The 23,404-nt window shown below is 41.2% G+C and overlaps 1 protein-coding gene across 2 annotated transcripts in view; it reads right to left on the bottom strand.

Moving 5' to 3' along the window:
• TMTC1 (transmembrane O-mannosyltransferase targeting cadherins 1) overlaps window positions 1-23,404 on the bottom strand; it is a 150,535-nt gene that overhangs the window by 91,907 nt on the left and 35,224 nt on the right. For both annotated transcript variants that reach the window (XM_064514668.1, XM_026116946.2), the window contains exon 6: window positions 253-334. In XM_064514668.1, the coding sequence (XP_064370738.1) occupies window positions 253-334 (82 nt within the window). The remainder of the gene's footprint in view (window positions 1-252; window positions 335-23,404) is intronic.

Genomic DNA, 23,404 nt, shown 5'->3' with positions numbered 1-23,404 from the left:
CAGAAATACTTGCAGATGATTACGTGGTTGTCATTACAACCACTAACAAATTATAAGAAAATTTGAACTGAAAACTTAACATAGCAATATTCTTGTCTCTCCGTCCAGCTGAAATTTTCTAGACAATTTCCCAAGACTAACTGTGTGTTAAGGCCTACCATCTCAGATTTCTGACTCTTGTGGGATCCAACCAGCCAATGCTCATTCTAGGCATACATACACAAATACAAGGTTAATTCCATTCATACTTACATAGCTTATTACCAAAGCAGCTCTCTTTAAAAATGGCCTTGCAGTATACAAGAAATTCTGGTTGTTATTTGCAGTCAGGTAGCTGAAATATAAGGAAACAAATATTTATTGAAATACTTTGGAACAATAACTCATTTTTCAAACTGGAAAAAATTGCTTGTGCATTGTATTAACCACCCTAAACTAACTTGCTATAATAATAAATGATTATCACTTATATTTTTCAAAGCCCTTTCCACGTGACTTAATTATACCTGTAAAATACTGAGAACATTTCAAATAACACATACCACAATACACTGTAGTTTCCCCCCGAAAATGTTTTTTTTTAAATCATCAATTAACTTCTTAATCCTTATAAAAACCCATGTGTGCCTAAGATTGCTGTCTCCAGTCTCCCAGAAGAATATATTGAGACACGCTTTTAAAAGGTCACCCAAATAGAGCAATTCAATTTCAGGTCATGATTAAAATGCAAAAACTCCTTGTTCCCAGGCCTCTATTCAGTCTCTAGAGAAGGGAAGAACTGTCTAGTAGAGCTGAACTTATTTTAAGCATTTTTTCCTAAAAGTATATTCTACACATGTAAGTTCCATTACAAGTCCACTGACAGAGTGCTACAATAATTAAAGGCAACAAGTCAGACACACAGGTAGCTTACTGTTCTAAAAACATTCGCGAAAACCATCCTGTTTCTCAACGAGTAAAATTAAATAATTTTGAAATATGTAGTTTTGGCTCTAGATATAGTTTAATATAAGGTAAAAGCTCTTCCCAAATTCTAATGAGCTTTTTTAAGGTAACAAATGGTACCATCCCTATGACATTAATTCAATCATAATTTCACTTCTATAGAACCTTACAGTTTTTCTCATTGCAAAAAAGTGATATTAAACATAAAGAAGTAAATACAGATAAAGACAATAAGATGACAAGAAAGTAGAGAGAAAATATTTTAAGCCAAGAGAAACTAGACACCTGTTGAAAAATTGACAAATAATTTTAAGTAGTTATAAGTATCAAGTAAACAAAATAAATACAAAACAGAAGTATTTGTAGGTTCCTCTGTGTAACATACAATCAGTAAAAGTCATCTGTCCTGGGATAGCCCATTTATATGATTTACAAAAACTACCGAATGAATCACAACAACCTGCACACAAGTTAGCTCTGCAAGCATGAAAGTCATACAATTTTTCCTGAACATCTAGCATATAAAATACATCTTACTTTCTCTCCAGATTCCTCAATACAGTCTATCATCTGACCACTTCTACCCCTTAAGTCTTTAGAAAAAAGAAGATTGCAACACTTCCTAATGTTGCCAAGAATCCTTAATATCTAGCTTTCTGTTCAAAATTTCTATAGTAGGAAGTTTGCAATTCTGGTCACCACAGAAAGATAGAGAAAAGATTATGCTGCAAACAGAAGCAGTAGCAGCAAAGCCAGCATGAAACAGAGTTAGAATTTAACAAGAAGTACATCTGGCTGCTCTCTAGAAAATAACTGCTTTTCAGAAAACTTCTGTAAGTGTCATGCCTAAAACTCAGTAACCAAACCATATATTGAAAAGAAAGCCGAATGACCTTAGGTTTTTGAAGTCTACTTATTTACAAATGTTGACATTTAAGCACAGAATCTAACTTAAATGTCAGACTAGTCTTCAAGGGCTGAGCTCTGCAAAGTGCAAAGTTTTTGAGCTCCCACTGATTTTAATCCAGCTCCAGCAAGTACGAGCGAGATGAAACTAAGTCTTCAGTTTTCAGTCTCCATGAAAGGTCAGGTTGGCCTTCAAGCGTTCACCATGGCCCTGCTCCAAAACCCACTGGAGCCAAAGGGAAAGACTCTCAGCAACTTTAATAGCATTTGGATCAAACCCTGGCCTTTTGTTCCCTATTGGAACATTTTATGAAACTCAACCCCCTTGCGAATTTTAGTAAGAACAGAAGTGTTAGGTTGCATTTTGTTTATATTTTTATGGGTGGAGGGGGGGAGTGCCCTCTATTATTCATGTTGCCTGACTCTTTTTGTTACAGGGAACCTGTTTTCACTTGCTTGTAGTTTTGACAAACTGTAACACTTTGGGCAGAAAATTTCCATTACAAATAGCTGCTTTGGGGGTGGGGTGGGGGGGAAGGGAGAAGGGGGAGCCAGAACAGCTCAGCTTTTTCTAAGACTTTATTTAGAGAAAGAGGAACAATTTCACCAGTATTAAGAAGTCTGGCAACTTTGTCCTTGAGAAACTGTATCACCTCCATGCCTTGGACCAGTGCAAAACTTGAAGCTGCCATCATCTCAGCATCATGTCTTTTGCCACCCTCCAGAACAGCCACCCACACTCTTATTAACATATAAGCCCCCAGGAAGCAACTGCAGGGATGAGGGGACAGGCAGACCCCACTTTGCATGTTCCTGGTAGAGATTACCTAGCATTTAATAGATAAAGTTTCCCAATTTGCATCAAAGATGTTCCAGCTGGAACAACTGCTAGAAATAAGACACTATTTGAAGAGGAAGCAATTCAGTGAGGAAGGCTAAGCTTCATTTTAGACTGCTGATGCTCAGGAAATTGCTTCTGTGCTTCAGAGCTTGTAAAACAGGATCCTGATCTAGATCTAAAGACTGCCAACCAGGAACCCTCACCATTGCCATCTCTTTGTTCTCCATCAAGCCTGGCCTGAGGAGAAAATTAAAGACAGAAAATAAATGTAAATGGAAGGCAGTAGTTATTTTTTCAGCCTTGGCAGTAAAGTGCAGGAAAGCTTCCTCTTTACACATTCTGATTTTGACTTTTTTTGGTCTGCCTAGGAATAACTAAACTGCTTGCAGCATTTTCACACCTTCCTTGCAGCAAGTACAGCACTATGCATGTTACCAAACACAGTTCAAGGCATCAGTTAATCTACAAGTCAAAGTTAATTTCAAAATCCTAACTGGTCCCTCACAGTTTAAAGTTGTGTAGTGGTAGCATATCTAAGAGAGAAGAGGGGAAGGGGAGAGGAAAAAAAAAGATACCACCACACACACCACACACACTACCTTCACACTAATTGCAAATCACCACTCTGCACTGAAGAACGATCAGCAGCAAGTACACAGGCACCAGAATGGAAGAGAAAGGTAACTGGGAATTGGTGAAGCAAGCAAGTTCAGAGCAGCCTGAACTTTCTGATCCTTTCTGCAAATGCTTTTACCACTTGGCAGCTTCAGTCAAGAAATGTTTCTTTCCAGGGCCATTCAATCAGGAAGCAAAAGTTTCCATCTTAAGGAAGACATTGTTACGAAGTTTATCTGGAAACATTGCTCATTGCTTGCAATCCAGCTGTTCACCCATCAAATCAATCTGCACAAGCAACATAAACATACAGGTTACACTGAGTGGATCAAGGTATTGTTTTTACAAGAGCCATGTGGTATTCCCAAGTACCTTATGGAGGTTACTGCTTGGTTCAGGAAAGGTAACTAGAAAAATATTTTTCTTATGTCTGGTGTAGGCAAAGAATGATACACAGTTTAGGTATTAAGTTCAAAGGAACTGCAAACGGCACCTGGAAGAGGAAGTTTGCTTAATGTCAGTGACACTCTATGTGCACAACATATACATGTAAAATTGCAGCTTGCAAACACATCCAAAACTAGGTTGAACTTTGCTCAGGCCGCCTTAAAAACAAAGCCAGGCAAGAAACCCCTTTATTCTGTACTTTACCTAGGCTAATCGAAGGAATTACTATTACAAAAGTTTTATTGTTTTATACCCGTCTAAAACAGCTGCCTTTTACAAAGTCATTTACAGGTCAGGTTTCTGCGTGTTTGCGAGCCACACAAGGCTGCCAAGCATCCCGCTGTTAACAGGAACCACTCCCTATCACCCGCTCCACCCCGAGCATCGCAATGTGGCTCCCCTAGCCGAAACACACGCACGTGCATTGCCCCACGAGAGCAGGCGTGGGACGCATGTAAGAGAACTGCACTGACAGTAGCTCCGCGCAGCAAAACGCTACCTCCAGAGCATAAAACAAGGTGAACACTTCAAGCTGTGTGGGTCTCTCAGATTTTCATAATGGAAAGATAAAATTAGAGCAGGAAATCCAGACTGCCAGGTTTACTAAGCGAGTGTGAAAAGAGCACATTTGGACAGCGGTTCAAGCTCCGCTTGGTGCCAGCTTTCCCTCAAAACGAAACAGCGTGTAATTGGCTACTTGCTATCTTTTAAAAGTCTTTCAGAAATACTCCCTCAAGCAACCAGAATCACAACAAACAATAAATCCAAGAAATGCTTAATAACACAGGGATTTCTCTCACACAGTTCAAACAGAGGCCAAGACAGATACTTGGCAGCTTTGGCTTCCTGAAAAGCACAGCTCATCCTGAAATCAATTACATCATCAGAGCATTCAGAGATGTTATAATTGAAGACAGCAGGGTAGGTGGCCTAGTAAAACTCGATACCGTGCAGTCTACAGGAATGTAAACTTTGCTAGTACCAGATGGACTTTGTGTTAATCAAAACAAACTTCTCTAAGGAGCACACAGCTTTTTTAATTTGCCTTTAAGGTTGACGGCATCTACAGTTTACAGCAAATAACAGGACACCTCCTCAGCTGCAGTTAATTGCCATGACTTTGTAAGCTATCCCAAACAGGTATCAGCAGCACATTTATCCCATATTGTAGCAGACTCAGTTTTGGTAATAAAATGTGAACTCGCTTTCCTCTTCTTTTTGAAAGCTTTCTGAAGAAAAGCAAAACAAACAACTAACACGGATGCTCCCCCCTTGAAGGCATCTAGAAGACCAAGGTGAGCATGCAGCAGAACAAGCTCAGGTGTTTTGAGTGCTTGCTTTGCCCAGGTCACTCTCCAGAAGACCATTGCTCCCATTTATATCCTGATAGTAGGCTTCTCAGGAAATAGATCCAACTCCAAGCAAATGCCAGTGTTTTGAAATAACACTTTCAAAACCCTAATATTAAGGAAAACATTAAAAGGATGAGTTTAAATTTGTTAATTTATTCTTAATGATCAATGGCAGTAAGAGACCTCTAATCAAGACATTTTTAAACTTGGAAGGGGCTATTCCAGGTGAATTTCAAAATGTTACACATCTAATTCCAAAGCAATTAAACAGACTCCCCTTTTAGGAACACACAGTTTTTTTTACAGGAGCCATACTTTGTAAGTAGAAAATGTAAGGATGTTCTCCACACACAAATGGCTTCCTCATAATCTTTCCAGCCAGCTACATCTTATATTGGAAAAGTATCTTTTCACCTTAGTCCTTCTTGAGGACAGCCATCAAGGGGCAAGTGTATGTGACACACCAGGGAGAAAACAGGAGCTGAAATCCATCATGGAGCAAAAAAATTGAAGGAAAAGAAGAAAAACCAATGTATTCCAGACATGTCTGGATTTTTAACTTGCTTAAAAGATCTGGCAATGCAGAGAAATAAAATATCAGTCATAGCTACAGCCTCTGCAAGTGAGGAGAAAGAAAAGCCCTCCTGCTTTCCTCTTTATGAGTAGTCCTGACATTCCCTGCAGCATATGTGTGGTATCCTTGCCCCTTATCTCCCTGGGGAGCCTTAAACCCCAGCCACCACTACCCACGCAGACACACATACATAAACACACAGAAACAGAAATCTGAATTACTGATGCTTTAAAAGGCCATGGAAAGATTTTATGAAAGTCATAAGTGTTTTAAATCATTGGCACTGCTAATGGCACATACATTTCACATATATTTTCAGATGAGACCACAAGTTTTGTATTCTTGCCTTCTATAGGATTCTTACAGATAGCGGAGCAGGGCATAACTATGTCAGCATATATAGCAGAGAAGATGATGCTATTTGTGGCCATTTTCTGTTCTTTTAGGCAACACATACCTTTTTCTGTGCAGGGTGCAAGCAGAGGGGAGAACAACTGGTGGGAATAGGGAATAGGAAAAGGGAGAGGCACAGTCAGGAAATGGGAGGAGAGAAAGAAAGGAAGAGAGGAAAAAAAAAGAAAAAACTAACAGAATACCCTTAACAGATCAAAGATGTGACCAAGAAGAGGAAAAAGGGCTTCCCTTCATACCAGACATTCCACTGATGCAACGAGTAGACAAGGTGGAGCAGGGCTAACAGGAAAAATAAAACCTCATCAAAGCATGGCCGCCTTCCACCAGATCTCAGGAAACCAAAGTGCAGCACTTGCAATTTAAAACATTTATTGATTTCAGCCATTTTATTTCCTTTGTATCACACACACCTGAGGCATTGAAATCCACATGAGGCTGGTGATTCCCTGTCCTACGACAATTAAGGGCTTGTGCAGAGATATTTCAAATAACCCCATTAGAAGCTACGTTGATAGCAATGCCTAGCTTTGGCTGCTGACACGTTCTATTATAAGCCCATTTTCAGCTACTTGTTCTTTTGACAAGAAGCTTGTTCATTTTGACAATTCATTCAGGCTGAAAGTTTTCCATTCCAGGAGTCTGTGTCAAGCAGAATGTATTTTTTGCCTTGAAAGTCTCAGCTAAAACAATTAGGCCATTTCTGAAAAAGCAGTTAGAGAAAACCATTGTTTTGCCCATACTAACAAAGTCTTGCAACCAAGAGAAAACTTCAGTAGTTCCACATTTTGGAGTAGGGATTTGAAATTTAGCAGAGGGACTGCAGAGATACGCTGTTGCTCCTTCCAGTGACAGCTCACTCAACTTTCAGGCACAGTACAAGCCACTGGGGAAATTCTCCATTTGCACCGCTCACCAAGGATTTGTATCACTTTTCCAAGATCTGTAGCATGATCTAGCAGGAGTTTGCAGAAACAGCATCAGACTCTCCTTGCAATTGCTCCTGGAAAAGCAACGGAGATAGGAGACTTTGTCTCCTGTAATGCTAGTATCCAGCCTGGAGGAAATCATTTGCTCAGACTGCAGAAGGCTGAAGACTTATGGTGGGAGAAGAGGCTACAGGAGTATGTACTACAAGAAAGAAAGGGGATAAATGGGAAGGAAGGGATAGCAGACACTAGGAAAATAGGGATGGAAGCAAAGAGAAGCTAGAACTGGAGAGAAAGTAAGAGAAAGATGGAGATACAGTGAGATATTCAGACATCTGTTGCTGCCAAAGATCCAGCAGCAGTATCCAAGAAATCTGCTGCCACTGGAGCTCAATTCGCTCCTGTCCCCAGTGAGCACTTAGAAGCTGAACTGTGGCGCTGGAGGCAGGAAGCAGTCTGCCTTCCCCAGTGTGTCTGAGCTTAATAAAGCAGCTGTGCTTTTGCCTCACCGATCTAGCATGAGCAGATGGACCTGAAATCATGGAGGATACCCAGGATTCCTACAGACCAACTGCTTTTGTGTCTTTGAGTAGAAAAGAGAGCTGGCAGTCCTCAAATACAGTCTTCCCCCAAAAAGCAGTGGAGTGCTCACGGGCCAAACTCAGTCTCTGTGAGAGCCAGGCTTGGCAAGGGGGCTGCAGAGGATTTCCCAGGAGCTTGCAGACTCACTGTGCCCTGACAGGGACCTTGTGGTCTGTGAGGTATCCAAAACAGGTTCTCTAATCGCAAACAATTAGCTTACTCACTAGCTTTCATGTAAACAGGGCAGGAGGTTATCCTCTAGTCATGCACAAAGCTACATTTTTCTGAGTGAAGATTATTTAGGTGTCCCTGTGAAGCAAATGGCACAATAAAAATTTACAAAAAAACACATAGAAGATGTGGAGGGTTGCTGCTTTACTTTGATATTCTCCAGGAAGTGTTTCATGTCAGTAAATACAAACTTTGGTCCAAGTATTCTGCTTATTTACAAGAGTGAACTGTGGTGACCTAAAATTATGTATGTGGAATTAGGGAATAGGGCCCTAGCTTTTTGCTGCTGTCTTTGCCTGGGAACCCAGTCAGCAAACTAAAAAAAAAAAAAACCACACATATAGAGAAACGGCAAAAGTTTTCAACAGGATAGAAAAGGAGGAAGAAATCCCCTTCATCAGTAAAGTGTGTCAGAGAAAGAGTGCAGAAATCAACAGCTGTGAGATCTGCAGTTCCTTTGCAGTGCGCCGCCTGTAGTTAGTACAGCCGGGGAAAGATACACATCTCAAAGCAGGAAATAATACAGACAACTTCTAACGACAGTGAACTGTCCAGGATTCAAAGTAAGTCCCAAAAAAGATCAAGTAAAGGAGGAAAAAACAGCACAAGGAATAGAACAAAAAAGTACACTAACACATTTCAGCAGTCTCATTACTCCCCATGGACAAACATGTGGCACCGCACAGGCAACAGTCCACCAGCAAATGCAGTAGCAGCTTAGTGAGCAGCAACATATCCCACCAGAAAGTATGTCCAGCAAAGGAAGGCTCCCCAGCCACCCAGGCTGGAGGCAGGACTGAATGCGTTCGCCCTTACCATGGCTACCAGACAACGCAGGGAGCGGACAAGGCTCCTGCCTTCAGGAGAAAAGACCCAGCACCTACTCCATTGATCAGCTCCAAGAAAAGTGACGGGAGCCAATGGTAAGCACAGGGGTGGGCAAGGGTCAACTGGTCCCAAGCTGTAGAGTTCCTGAAACAGCTCTTTAAAGAGTGTAAATAGCTTACTGGTCCAGCTAAAGAGTTTGGTTTGAGGAAGGACAGGAAAAAAGGAAATTTCACAGCTGAGCCTTTCACCCTTTCAGTCAGGGTGAACACCTGATTTTTAAAAACAGTATGTTTGCCAAACTGAATTACACTTTTCAAGTCTCTTTTTGGGTTAACCCCAAAGGATAACGTCTTGCAATGCTTTGAGAGTCAAATAATGTTTTAGTTTTTTTAGGCAAGCATTTCTGTTAAATCAAGTGAAACTGGCAAGTCAAAGGCTGGTTTCAGAAGGAGGCTTTGGCACAATTCACAAAGAAGTTGGGGCGGGGGGGGGCGGAAATAAGTGCCTTAATTCCCTGTAAATATAGCCTCAAAGAAATTTTGCTTTATTTGAGAATTGTTTTGTTTTCTTTAACTCTTCCATAATTTACTTGCAATCTGAAACTATTTGTCAAATTCAGCTTGAACTCACATTTTTCACCTAATTGGAGAAGGAAAAAAACCCACCCATGCCAAATTTGAATCCCTGAGTTTAAGAAAACAGTATGGAAAGAGGAGGAGATATCACACCGCAGTGATGGGGCAGAGGGACTGTGGACCTTCAGGACAGTAAAGCAGAGAGCGTTTGGGGAGTCATCAGCTTTAATGTCCACGACCAATTTATGGACATCTAGAACCAAACAGCAAGTGATAATGAGAGATAAGTGAGAACAAATGACAGGAACAAATTAGGGGGACATTCACGCATTTGTCAATCTTCCCTCCTCTTCCTACCTTACCTGCCTTTGGCTTGGGGCAGTAAGCTCTAAAGGACAGGGCTAGGTTAACGGACAGTGTTAGCAGTGTCTTCAGGGGAGCAGGTAGAGAAAAGCTGGCACTATACAGACATCTCTGTGCAAGAGCTAGTATATAAGGCACTACTGCAAAAGCAACAAATTTGCTTATAAAAAGTACTCATGAAGACAGAAAAGCTTGCATGAATTCTCCTGAAGATTCTCTAAATTAAAATGGGTATAATTCATTCATTTACACTGAGAGTTTTATCAAATTCGCATGACGGAAAGGAAAATCGATGGCTGTGGTTTCGATCTAGACTTACTGTCAAAAGTACTGGTGGCAGAGACACTAAATTTAGACACTGTCTTAAAACTGAAGCTTGGCCCATTTTCCACAAATGTTTCCATCAAAGTGAAACCCACATACCAGCTATTTAAAAAGCAGTTTACTAGATGTCAGTGCTAAATACTTCAGGAAAAAGGTACTTCCTTTCTGGAAAAATCTTAATCTGACAGTTTGATCTAGCATGCCCCTTTGCTTCTGTCAGATTAAATAAAGCAATCTGTAAATATGTTTCAGCCATGTCTAAATACAAAATAAATGGTAAAAAACTTCCTCACTCTTTTCTTGTTAGGAAACAGTATGTTATTTTTAAGAGCCTCAAAAATAGCTTGTTCTTTTTAAATATGAATGACACAAGACTGTTACCAATACAGTGAAGAAGAAAAATAGTTCATTCTTGAGAGATGGTATCCTTTCAGTAGAACTTTTTGATGTTTGCAATCAAATGCAACTCAATGCCAAAGTTATACTGCAACACAGAAAGAATCTGAAAGAAAACAACTCAAAAATTGGCAGCAAATGACTTCTTTTGTCAGCAGCCCTGTAAGTAAATTGTGCTTGTGCTATTACTGTTGGCATGAGACACCAAACAATACACTTCCAACAACTTTCATCTCTGTCACCTTCCCACTCAGTCATATACACACAAATCATTAAATTCTTCAATTAGAAAAATGTACCAATTCTTTCATCACAGACACTCATGGTTTTGTCATGGCAGGGTTCGTTTCTAAAAAATAAATATTAAAATCTGCAATAGCCAGTAAAGATCAGTGGCTTGCTTTAAGCAGAGTTCCTTTGCAAAACTATTCTTTACATATAATCTAAATAGATAATAAATAGTGAAAGCCAAAATCACATCAATAGAAGAATAACTCTGAAACTTCGCTGAATTAGAAAAAATAATTACATTTTATCCTATTTTGACCACAATTCAGTCTCATCTATTGCCAGAAAAATACGGCTGCAAATATTCCAATTTTGTTTTAGTCACTAAAATCTTTTGAACAATTCTTTTACTTCACTCTGAACTGCATTGGCAATTTTCAAGGATAAGTAATAGCAAGAAAACTACATCATTTTGTAGTCTCCTACCTCTACAGAAGTGGGTTTAAATTCTTATATTTAAAAGCCCAGCAATCATGAAAGATCCTGCACAGCTGCTCACAAGAAAGCTTACAGGATGTTGCACTTAGCCAAAAATTCAAGTAATTTCTACCATAGGGATTTTGCAACAGCCTATAGCACATCCTCTGAAACTTTCATGGGATGGGACTGGAGCTGACACTTAGTAATGTTCAGATGCGATTTATAAGGATAACCAAACATTCCCACACAACCGATAGCCTCTCTTTCCCAGAAACCAATCACTAGAAGGCATGTCACCCATTCCGCTTGAGGCAAACGCGTGGAAATACTTCATGAAGTTTGTCCAATGCATAGCTTCATTACCTTCCAACGTCGCCATGGTCTGGGTCATTCTGGTAGGCTACAACCAGCATCACTTTAACAAGGTCAACCTCTAACATCCATGGTGCGCGCCGCATCTCCACACTGCTGGGGGGACATCCCTGCTGGCTACCCCAAGGGACATCCTGAGGCATGACACCTATCCCAAAAGCCAACCGAAAGGAGACAGTAATGCTTGCTGGGAGCTCGCTCATGGGCAACCTTCCGAAGGTCCAAGATTTGGCGAGGGAGCACCTCCTGAGTAGCTCAGCTGGGTGGAGAGGGCTGGCTTTGCTCCAGGGAGTGAGCTGTGAACTCGACCCTGGCACGGGCAGACGGGCCTTTGGTGGGAGACAGCGGGCTGCCGTGGACAAGGAGGAGCCCCACACCATGGGAGGAGTTTTAAGTTCCTCAGAGGACTCCCCCATGGTCTGGGCTCATCCAGACAGACAGCAGGCAGTGATGGAATCGGGTCAAAAATGATGCAGATGCCCAGTCAAGAAAATGGAGCTAATGGAGGAGGGAAAAGGTGAGAAGCAGTATTTGAGCTACCACAACCATGCCTGCTCATTTTTAAGGACTAGACAGCATAAAGTAGGCAGATGCGTTTGACTAGGTCATGCAGGTACTGTGACAGGGCTGCGCTGTCCTGCGTTTGGACATGGATCCCAGTCTCGGTGCTCAGCCAAGAAGGATATGCTAGCCATGACAAGGACAAGCCATGGTGTAGGTACTGCTGGCTTGCTGCCCCACTGGCTCCGCGGTCATTGTTGCCGGGACGGAGCAAGGCCAAGCGTTCTATCTGGGCCACAGAGGTTTCAGAAAGAGCCGACAGAGGTGCAGGTGCCAGGGCCCGACGTGACAGCAGAGCAGTACGGGCTCCGCGGGGCAGCCCAGACTGGCGAGAGCAGCCCAGGGTAGCTTGCGGGAGCCCATGGGCTCCACGGACATGGCTGGGACTCTGCAGGCTGCAAGGAGCACCGCCCGGGAAGAGCGGAGCAGCCACCTGTGTTCCTCAGTTTCACAGCAATTTGATTCAAGCTAAGAAAACAGAACCAATTCTCCAAAATCCATTTGCATAGAAGACCTGGGAGAAGTAAAGCATTACCAAAGGTGATCTAAAGACTCTTGCACAAATGTGCTCACAAGAAACAGACCTTTTCATTATACTAACCAGTTCTTTTCCTTTTCTTTTTCCCCTTTAATATTTGTACTGCATTTGTTTGATCCTATCATTAAACATAATAAATAGGCCCTTTTTGAATAATTAAAAAAAATGTATCAGCCACTGTGGGTTATATTGCCAACTAAGACAGGATTCAGACAGCTGACACTATTTCCTTATTTGAGTTATTGACTAAATGTTACATCCGTAACGTAGCAATCAGAATTGTTATTCCACAAACATTCTGAGAGAAATAAAGACTTGTTCCAAGTGCCAATCACGTATACTCTTGTGGTTAAAAAGCAATTAAACAAGTAAAGCTTCCAATATACCCACAAACTGAACAAAAACAAATCACAGAAACCTGAGCTGTGGAGCGAAGGAAAAAAAAAAAAAAAGCAATATTGTTAAACATAATTCAAAAATGAAAGTGTCAATACAGGCTGTTCATTTATAAAATATTGCAAAAACTTTCAGATGAAATGTATATGTATTATTTATACACAGGGAAAAGGGTCTTTTCCCAAAATAGCTCTCAGTAGGAAAAATCTTCTGAAACACCAACTTATTCCAAAAAACTCTTTCCTCCCAATGTTTTTGTGCTTTTTATTTGAAGTTTTTTAAAGTGGTAAAATGGATGGGAAGAGGGACAAGAAAGATTTTTGAATTAACTGTGAATAACTCTTGCCCTCATACCCTAAGGAACAAAGATTTTTTTGAGAAAAATAAAAGAGTTTAAGAATATTACCAAACAAATGTATTGATTTAGCGATCTCAGTTTGATCATCACAAATGAAAATTAAAGAAATCGAAGAAAGCTATATCCTCACTGAAGGACATCAGACTGATAGAGAGTAAATGGCCAGAGGTGGAGGCAAAATCCATGCCAATGGGGACACTGGGGACCGCTCCAGCAACTCCTGTGAGACCATGGAGACCAGTGAAGCAAGGAATGAGTCTGTGTGCGGCTATCTCCCGCTGAGAAGTAAGGCTAGGCATTTTGAAAGAGGATAGCCGTACATATTCATTGAGAGCCTAACCTTTCAATTTAAGTTTAACTTGCTCATCCCACATTGCTAAGAATGGAGCAATTTCCAAACAAAAGCAATTTCTATTAAATTTAGTCAACCCATGTTGCTGCTGCGGCAGTCAGTGAGAGAGGCACAAGTACTACACACTAGCTCTGTTTCAGAGCTGCTTCTGTTTGGTTTCTAAGCCGAAGTTGCACAGCTGGCTGAAAGGACATGCTCAGGGCAGGGGTTTTATTACTATAGTTTCTGAGCAGAGAAGCACTAAGTTTACCTTAGGTGGCTGCTGCTCATCAAAGTTTCCTCTAGAGAGCACAAACTTGTCTAAGTGCACTTTACTTGAGCAAAGCTATTTCTCCTGCTTCACTTTTGTTTTCCTGAATTGGTAGCTCAGGGCTATGACAGAGAAGACAGAAAAGGGCACTTTCCACAAAGGCCAGAAAGAGAAGAATTTTACAGGATGGGTGGAGTGAACCAAGTCAAAATGTTGATGAACATACTGCGCCTCAGGCAACTTAATAAAACTCGTATTAAGAAATCACTACAAATCATCTGCATGAGTTTAAAGTCTTGACCAAACCATACATGCTGCATTACCCCATAGGCTGGTTGCCTCGGGTGAAAAGAAAAATTCTGTCAGACTCACTGGTACCTATTGCAGAGTAACAACCCACTGTACTGCTCCCTCCCCCCATTTTGGTGGGTTTTTTTTGTTTTGTTTTGTTTTACCTCTAATGAGCTTATTTTAATGCCCTGATCGGATCCAGAAGTCTCCACTTCTGTGTGCCCTTTGCAAACAGCCACCTGACAACACGCCAGAGTGACAGTCTCTAGAATTAGGAAAGAGACATTGAAACACACAGAGGCAAATTGATCCAATCGATCTGTAGGAGAGCTGAGAAGCACAATGGTCCTTGGAGACTTTTATTTTTTCAATCTGCAATGAAAGGACCTGGCAGTAAACTGCAGAGAACCAGTTTTACAAGCTGGGAGGGAAATGATTATAGAACTGTAGCAGTTAGGGGATCTTCCAGATGGTTTAAATGATTCGGCTTCCTTATGAACACACTCAATTAAAAAAAAAAAAAAAACTCCCGAAGGTCAGCCATGAGTGTTATAGGCATCGCATGAAGCAAAGCTCCTAATTCATTCTCAAACATTTAATTTGGAAAGGTGGAGGAGGGAGGGAGGAAGAGGACAGATAGAGAGAGGGAAGGGAGGTTATTGCATCTGTATGTAAATATGGATTAAGGAAGCAGACCGTCTCCTACAATCTTTTACAAAAATGAGCAATATCAAGAGAGGAAACAGAGCAACGCCATTTACCCAGAGTTCCTCTGACCACAGCAGACAGGCACTCAGGTGAGATGTAAATTCAGATCCCCTCAGAAAAAGTGCTAAATCGAACCCATTCTACCATGTCTCAAAAGAAAGCTTTTACTGTTGGATGAAAGAGCACTTCCAGAAGAGAACAGGAGCTGATTCCTTGCTTACTTACTCTAGTTTTCCCTTTATGTTACACAGATATTATATATGCCATACTGATAGTTTCACAGGAAAGCGGTGAAATTTCTAAAATGCTTTTAAAGAAAGGAAACATTTGTTTCAGTGGAAACTTTTTTGTTATTTCAAGCTAGATTTGCAAGTAACTTTGCCTGCCCCAAACAGCAGTTTTGCGAGGTCTCTAGAAAAAAGCAGTGGAGTTGCATGGGCTACCTCGCAGCAATCCAGGCTGGTGGGGAGCACAGGCAGCGTCTTAGTCATCTCCTCTTTCTACCCTGCCCCTGGAAAACGTGTGATTATTGTTCAGTCTAACACTTCTTCTACATTTCTTATTTAGAAAATGTCTGAAATAGTTGTTAACAATAATTATTACAATAGTTATTAACAAAACAGTTATGGTTAGGGTTAATGAAAAAATATTCTGGTTTAATCAAAGCTTTTTAGTATGTCCAAGTTTTTTTTCTTTTAATTAGGACAAATCTAATAAATGAATTTTTGCTCTGTTTTGAGTTAGGGGGGCACCTGGTTGCTCCCTCCTTTCTCCAAGGTCAGCAGGCTGCACTCTGCTCTGGCTCTCTGCTGGCAAGAGCTGTGCTCTCATTTTGGCAGCTACTGTGCTGGCCGCAAACCAGAGGCTCTCCCCGCTGCTGCTCATCTGCTCGGGAAGGGGATTAGTAGCCTGGCAGCTGCTGCTATCTCCCCAGCACACATTACAGCAATCCTGGTTGCAAAGAGGCTCTTCATGCCCTTTACTTGTTGCCTGAGCACAGAGCAAGGCTTATGGCCAACTCCATAGTTTTGACCAGATGAGAACATGGGTGTGCATGTATGTATTTTAAGCACGTATAATTGGGATCCTCTCTAACTGATATGCCTCTCCAGTAACATCTACAGAATAAGGGCTGCATTGCGCCAGATCATACCTCCCACTCCAGCCCACCACCCCGCAAAACAATTGCGCACAAACTCACTTTTAAAAGCCTAATGTGCCAGGTAATCTTCTTATTTCCATTTCTTTTTCTCTCTTACTGACTCTGCAAGATCACACCTGATATAAATAATAATACCAGCATCCCCCAAGTTAAAAAAAGGGAAGCGGAAACCCTATGGACTCAATCCCGCTTTCATTCTGTCAACAGCAGCCTCTCACTGATCTCACAGCAGGAATCATGACTTCTTTCCACTTCTTTATTATTACTTTTTAAAACAACACTTGGTACATGGCCAGCACTTGATCAAGAATGAGACAATCCCACTGGGTGCTGTTCATCCGTGTCCGGCCAGCATTCCTCACACTAACCGACCCACTGCTCAGGATTTACAACGCTTGTGCAGACACATCACCACTCTCGCACCCTGGAGAGTGCGCTCTGTCTTGTGTACTCTTTGCTCTTCCCGTGTAACTATCGCCGGGAGAGTCACGCTGCAAGCCTGACCCATCAATCTCCTCTCCTGAAACAAGGCGCTCCAAGCCACATACTGACATCTTGGTGACAGCTGTTGGAAACCTCTATGAGAAGAGTAGCACCAGAAGGGATAATCACACAAGCTAAGTTTTGCCAAGGGAAATAAGCCCCTCTAGACACCTCTTTTAGTCAGCAGAGAAAGGGGAGGAGAGGCAAAATCCAGAGCTATCCTTTCCTCCGAATCACTCCCTTGGGACCCTCTTCCTCTCCATCGACTACAGAGGAAGCTAACCTCCCTCAGTCTAAAAGTTCCCACAAAATCCACATTGTCCAGACACAGCACAGCAACAAGTTTCGCTGGCTCTAATAAAATAGCTATGGCTACTGATGGAGAAAAACACCTTTTGGGTCTGGTATTTACTGGGCAAAAGAGTGCAAGATGCCATCACCTTCCTGGCAGTCCTGTCCTTGAGCTCCAAGCAACCGATGCCAGCTTGGATGGAAAAAAATGCTGCAGAGGCTCAAAAAGCAGAGGGCTAGCTTCTCATTTGCTGCTCTGCGGGTCAGTCAAAGAGCCAGATTCGTAAATGGAATAGCGCCTGTCATCTCACAATAGCAGCACATAGACAGACTGTCTCTTGAAAGGAAAAAATAATATAACATTAAAAATAATGTTGATATGGTAATGCATGTTCAAAGACAGTAACGAAAAGGCCAGAGGAGAGCTTATCCAGAGCCCCAAGTGCCAGCCACTTAGAGCACTTTGGCAGAGACAACCCTGGAAAAACAAGGGGGGGGATATCTGCTTCACAGGAGCTGCAAACGTGACTCCCAACATTTTTAGCACAAAACATCAGTTTCCCTTGTTCACATGAATGTATTTTGTAAGCGGTCATTTCATTCAAGCCAATCATGCAAAAAAAACTAAAACCACCAAAAAACAACACCCTAACGAGAATAATGGCTTTAAAACAAGCCCTGCCCAGCAAGTTTTTCTTTGGGACTTCTCAATACATGCCATCACACAAAATTTGCCAGGCTACTTCATAGCTCTGCAACATTTGCCATTTCCGCGTTGCGTGTGCCTGTCCCTCGAGAGCTCTGTGCTAGCAGAGGCACCACAAGAGCCCCAGAGCCCCAGCTGCCTGCAAGCCTGGCACACTACAATAGCCTCCTGTTGGTGCCTTACAAATCTTTTTGTTACATTTGGGTTTAACATTATGAATTTAGTAATTATTTCATCAGTTTTGTCCCACTGCTGATTTTATGACTCCATACCATGGTACTATCTGAAACAGAGACCTGTTTCAAAGCATTAATATGAGTGATTAACAGAGCTGAGATAAGCAGCCGTGCCATAGAGTATGGGGGATGTATTTTGAATCTTCACCCCACTTTGGACTAACAGCGATCCAGAGGTTCTTCTGGTTTCTGTTACTTTTGATTGTTTAGAAAAGGATGAGACTCAGCCAACTTAACAAGAATTGTCAAGTTTCAAACTTTCCTTTTTATTTCCGTGCACAGAAGGAAGTAGCAAAGGGTAAGGCTACACAAGTATATATTTTTGGGGAGGTAAAATATTGCAAAGTGAACATTGTTCCTAAGATTTCAACAGGGATAACTCCCAACTCCAGGAGGAAAGACACTCCATTTATTAAAAACTTTGTGGTTATAAGTCTAGAGCTTCAGATTATAGGTGTCAAAGAGAAGCACTTTTTTTAACCTAACTTTTTTTACCTCACTGTCTATTTTTAACCCTAAAAGCCTGTGAGATTCTTTTTTTTTTCTTCTCTAGACTCTGTAAGGCATACGCTTTTCTCCAGGAGACTGAACTCCTGCCAAAATTGCACTGCTATCCAAGGATCTTAACACACATTGCAAAAGCATTAATTAAAACTCACACAGCAAGAAGGGGGTAAGGATGGATCCTTGTTTCACAGCAAGGAAAATAGATAAAAAGGCACAAAAAGATTTGACAATATACCAACTGTCACACAGAAAACCAACTGGGAGGGCAGAGAGTTGGGGAAGGAAGAGCAGAACCCAGCATTTTATCTCCCAGTCAGTGCTTTTACTAGACGATGCTACTACTATGCAAAATTAGGTGGCTTTGGATTGAAAACAGGGAGTTAAGAGGCAGATCTCTTAATTCTTGCCTTCTCTTGCTTTCTCACCACACCTACACAATTGCCACATCAAAATATACCATCCATATCACATGAAACAAAGCAGTTGCTAATTATTATATCTCATTATAATGATGCCTCATCTGTACTTCTTTCAAGATTTATCAGTGTCATTATTTCTGTCTGCAGAATGATTTCCCACTCAAGTGTGGGAAAATGAAGGCAACAGCTATTTAAATGCAATTTGCAACATGGTCTATATGTATTAATTTCTTACAGTCCTCTGGGAACATTTTCTTACATCAGGTATCCAATCCATAAATACACATCCATTTGGTTAACGAATTTATGGACAAAAAAAAGTAGAACTAAACTGACAATTTAATTTCTGCTGAATAGCACACATTTATGATTTCATAATACATAAACACCATGCCATCACAGTGAACTAATACTAGGTAAGCCATTAATATATTCCATCAACATGGTAGCGCTAAAAAGTTAAATAAAGGATGCTAGAATTCACATCAGGCATTATTTGCTGGTTCGGGTATGGTGAATTCCATTAAAAATAACAACAAAAACTAGCCTCTCAGTAAGCAGTAACCGATCAGTAGTTTTGCAGACACAAAGAACAGCCTGAAACGCTGAGTTCAACGCTGAGTTCAACAGCAAAATGAGAGTGATTTCAAGAAGGCAACAGGTGAAGGTACAGGATGCCCTTGAATGGGATGTCACAATTCACCGCACAATGCAAGAAGTTTTCATTTAAAAGGCCAACACACATTTTGAGCAGAGATCCTTTTGATTTGAGCAATATAGAGCTGTAACAGCACGGGGGAAGGAGGAAGGAAGAAAGCAGAGGAAACGAAGGAGCATAGCTACCTAGCTTCCTAGCCATTTAGGGTCTCACCTGTTCTCTTTTCCTTAACATAAACAGTTCCACATAAACGACTTTACTGAACCAGGCAAACAGAAAAACTAGAAGGGAAATCTGAACCCCCTCACACTTGCCTATTTTCAGCTCTTTGTACCCCAGGACATAATTGATACCGCAGCGGCGATTCAGAGCAGGATTCCTTGGTGTCTACGCATGGAGCCATTTACTGCCTGACACCAAGGGCACCGCCTCACCATAGAGGCATTCAACCCTACCACACAGCCTATTTTGTTATGGAAAAGAGCATTTTAAGATCAAATTTGTTTCTAAAACAAATTCACCTTCCACAGTCTGCCAGGGAGAGGGGAGAGGAAAGAGAACATTCCTACCTCTGCTTTCAGGAAATTAAAGTTACCCAAGTACTGGGAGGTGTTGAGAAGCCTCAGTTTCTTCCTGATGCCAACACTGAAAGGTGTCAAATGCCTTCTTCATCTCACACTGTTGTCAGAGGATGGTGAGGGAGCTGAGCACCACACATCTGAGCTAATGCTCGGTTTATTTTGTCTCCTCTGAACCAGAAACACTTTAGACCATTGATTTATGCAGTTTCTAGTTATTTGCTCTCTCCTTTTTTTTTTTCCTTCACGTTAGTTAAAAAGAGCTGATACCACAGCTGAGCAATGGGTGCTTTTTACTGCAGATCTGGAGAGCCACGCTTTGCAGCCAGCCCCGAGACCACCGCTCAACAGGTTACTGGGACAGCTATGTACACACTGCCAAAGGAGACAGAGGTGGTGGAAGTGCATATCCTTCTCCTGAAGACACCGGCAGCTCTTTTAAACTGTCTAGCCAAAAAAGAGCAAGTCACTCCTGCTGGGTAAAGGCACTCTTTCTGCAGAACTTCACACCACTCTGACTGACGGAAAACCATGACAAAGACGGCAAAACTTTCTCTGGGAAGTACAATGCCAGGAAACAAAAGATGATCATCTTTTTTTAAACTGTCATTCATACCATCTTTGCTTATAAGTTATATAATTTTCACATAATCATTCAGATTTTGATGCAATGAGCAAAAAGCAGTCCATACGCTAAGGAAGCCTACAGCATACCCATGAAAAGGGAGCTGCAGTCTCCAAAAGGCCTGATACAATAGCGACTAATGACTCTGGGAATCCAGAGGAAAGCAAGAAGAAACAAGTTTCTCGACTAAAATTAAAGGAAAGTGTTGGTATTTAAGTCTCGGGTCCAGGCTGAGTCTAAGGTTCAGTTCTTATCTCACTTAGACCAGTTTCGCACTAGTGTGCAACAAGGCATAAGCAGGAGCTACCATCTTAATTCAGCTTCATTTTCCTTGTTCTCCGGTTGCCAAGACATAGCAGGGTGTTCTCTATTGCTTCACTCTCCTATGAAGAGAACTTAAACATATTTGATGGGGATACTGGTGGTATATTTTTATCAAATGCATTTCCAGTTGCTGGGCTTTTTTTTTTTGTTCTACACTTTCTCAAAATGGCTGCAAGTCAGAATGAAAAGCATGAAGTTACTGAAGCTGCTGAGGTTTTCATACCTTTGACCAAAGGAAATAAATGAAAATAAAATTAAAAATTAGCATTCCAAACATATCCTTCTCATTGACAAAAGTGAAGGCAGCTTCTCTGGAGAGTCTCAGCCTTTTCACTACACACAGTTTGCACAAAAAATCCCAGTAAGAATGGCAATTTCCCCTCTCCAACACTTATGAAATAAAGACCTGCTGTTAGGTTCTCACACTGTAACACCAGTTCTGTACATGGCTTGACTCCTTTAGCTTTACATGCATGTGTCCACACACATTAAAACACACAGGCACACAAAGGAAAGAAGAAAAGACAGAAAGAGACGCACACATGCTAAAAGACAACATCAGCACAAGAATAACTGGGAATAAATTGGACACTGAGGCATTTAGGCTGGGAAAAGAAAGCTTCCTAGGCAAACTTCTTATATTGTGGAACAGCCTTCCAAAGAGAGCCATGGAGATGATCGAAGTGGACTCAAGTAAGTACTGAGCCAGTTTATGACTGCGATTGCATAATTGCATTTTGATGGCAACAGAAGACTGTGTTCGATAAGACCGGTAGTCTCTCACCATCTCATGTTCATTTGACAGAGAAAAAGACACCACTTTAAGAAGTTATCACCTGCAGATGATCTTCTGGGTTGTTTAGTTTTTTTAATAAATCAGACAGTATACATCTTTTCTGCTCAAGGCACAGCAACTCCCATCAGACAAGCTATTGAAGGAAATAAGCATTAACAGATTGGAAAAGGCTTTTAACATTAATGTTCAAAAATACACCAAGACTAATTTAAGGAGGAGAGAAGAATTCCACAGATGTCAGCTTGTATATATTGCATGACCACAACCAGGCTTATAGAGCCAATCCGGTCTTTACTGCTGGCCATCCCATTCACTAAGCTTGCAGGGAATCCCCCTTGTCATGGGAATAATGGAGATGTGGAAACCTTAGCTCTACTGAATTCAAACAGAGCTACAGCAATCAACACCAGCTGTTCAGTTGCAGTGACCCAGTAATCATCATGATTACGTGTCCCAGTTACTGCAGGACTCTGCTACAGGGATTAGCAGGTCGTGATCATCACACTGAGCTCTACTCAAAAAAGCATTAAATATGAGGACTAAACATTCAAAATCATTTCCTGCTCAAATACTGCAATGTTTGGGAGCCTGAGATAAGACAATTCACTCCTAAATGGCAGAGCACTCTTGCCACTTCGAATGGCCACAAAAGGAATCAAACATCCCAAAGCAGTCCTTAGTCTGCCATCTGGACTCACTCAAGAGCCCTGCAACTTTATCCATTCAAAAACTAAAGTCTTACTCAAATGTAACTTGGGGGACAATCATAACACACTGAAATCCCAGAACTCCTGTGTCCCTGGAAGCCTCCTTCTTGTCCCAGCAGAATTGCCACCAGGTAGGCAATATCATGCTACAACGTGCTCTGAATCACCACAGGAAATCAGAAGTCAATAACATCAAACTCTGGGTAACGCCAGAGAGGCATTGTTCATGATGACGCAAAACACCTCTCTTGATTTTGATATGGATACAGCTCCCTTTTTTCATGCTGATTCTCACATATGTGCTTGCTTGCCTAATATTTTTTAAAGAAAGTATTAGACCTTAGATCTGATCAGATCAGATCTGCCACCTATTAAAGTATAAACTGACAATTTGCAGATAGAAAATACTTTTAGAAACTGTCTTGGACTTCTTGCTGAACTTTATCATATTTGGAGTCATAATTCTTACCACACAAGTGCGCTCTTCATTACTTGGTAATGGAACAATAATTGCTCTTCAGTTATGCAAGCTGCACCTCTAATTTGTAAGGGATTTCTGAAGAGGTAATGACAGGTGCTTAAAAAAATTACATGCAAGAATATGAGACTTGATATATAAAAGATAATGGTACCCATGGAATAGTCTGACAACTGGGCCACCCTCTCAGCTGTTATAAAGTAACTATGCTGATCATCTGGTCTTGTATCTTCTTAAACACTGAACTTGCAGGCAAATTAACCATATTACCTTGTGCATTAATCTGACTAAATCTCACAAATGACACATCATCAACATAGGTCAATATTTGATTTTCCTGATTTCCTGAGAGCTTCCTATACATTATTCTAGGTAAGGCTGGCAGCAATTCAGTAGCAGGCATTCTCACCCTCTGATTTACACTTCCTGATTATGAAACATTGTGAGTGTGAAATAAAGATATCTTGTCTTTTTTCTAAAACTAGACTGAATAAAAACACACTAGAAAGTATATTGTGTGGGACAAGCTTGTGCTAGAAAAGATGAACTACCCAAATGTTCTCCATCTCCCTTTCTCCAAC

The sequence above is a fragment of the Dromaius novaehollandiae genome, chromosome 1, assembly GCF_036370855.1.
Source record: "Dromaius novaehollandiae isolate bDroNov1 chromosome 1, bDroNov1.hap1, whole genome shotgun sequence".
Classification (NCBI taxonomy): Eukaryota; Metazoa; Chordata; class Aves; order Casuariiformes; family Dromaiidae; genus Dromaius; species Dromaius novaehollandiae.
The sequence above is the reverse complement of the archived record's forward strand: the minus strand, read 5'-3'. Positions and strand labels throughout refer to the sequence as shown.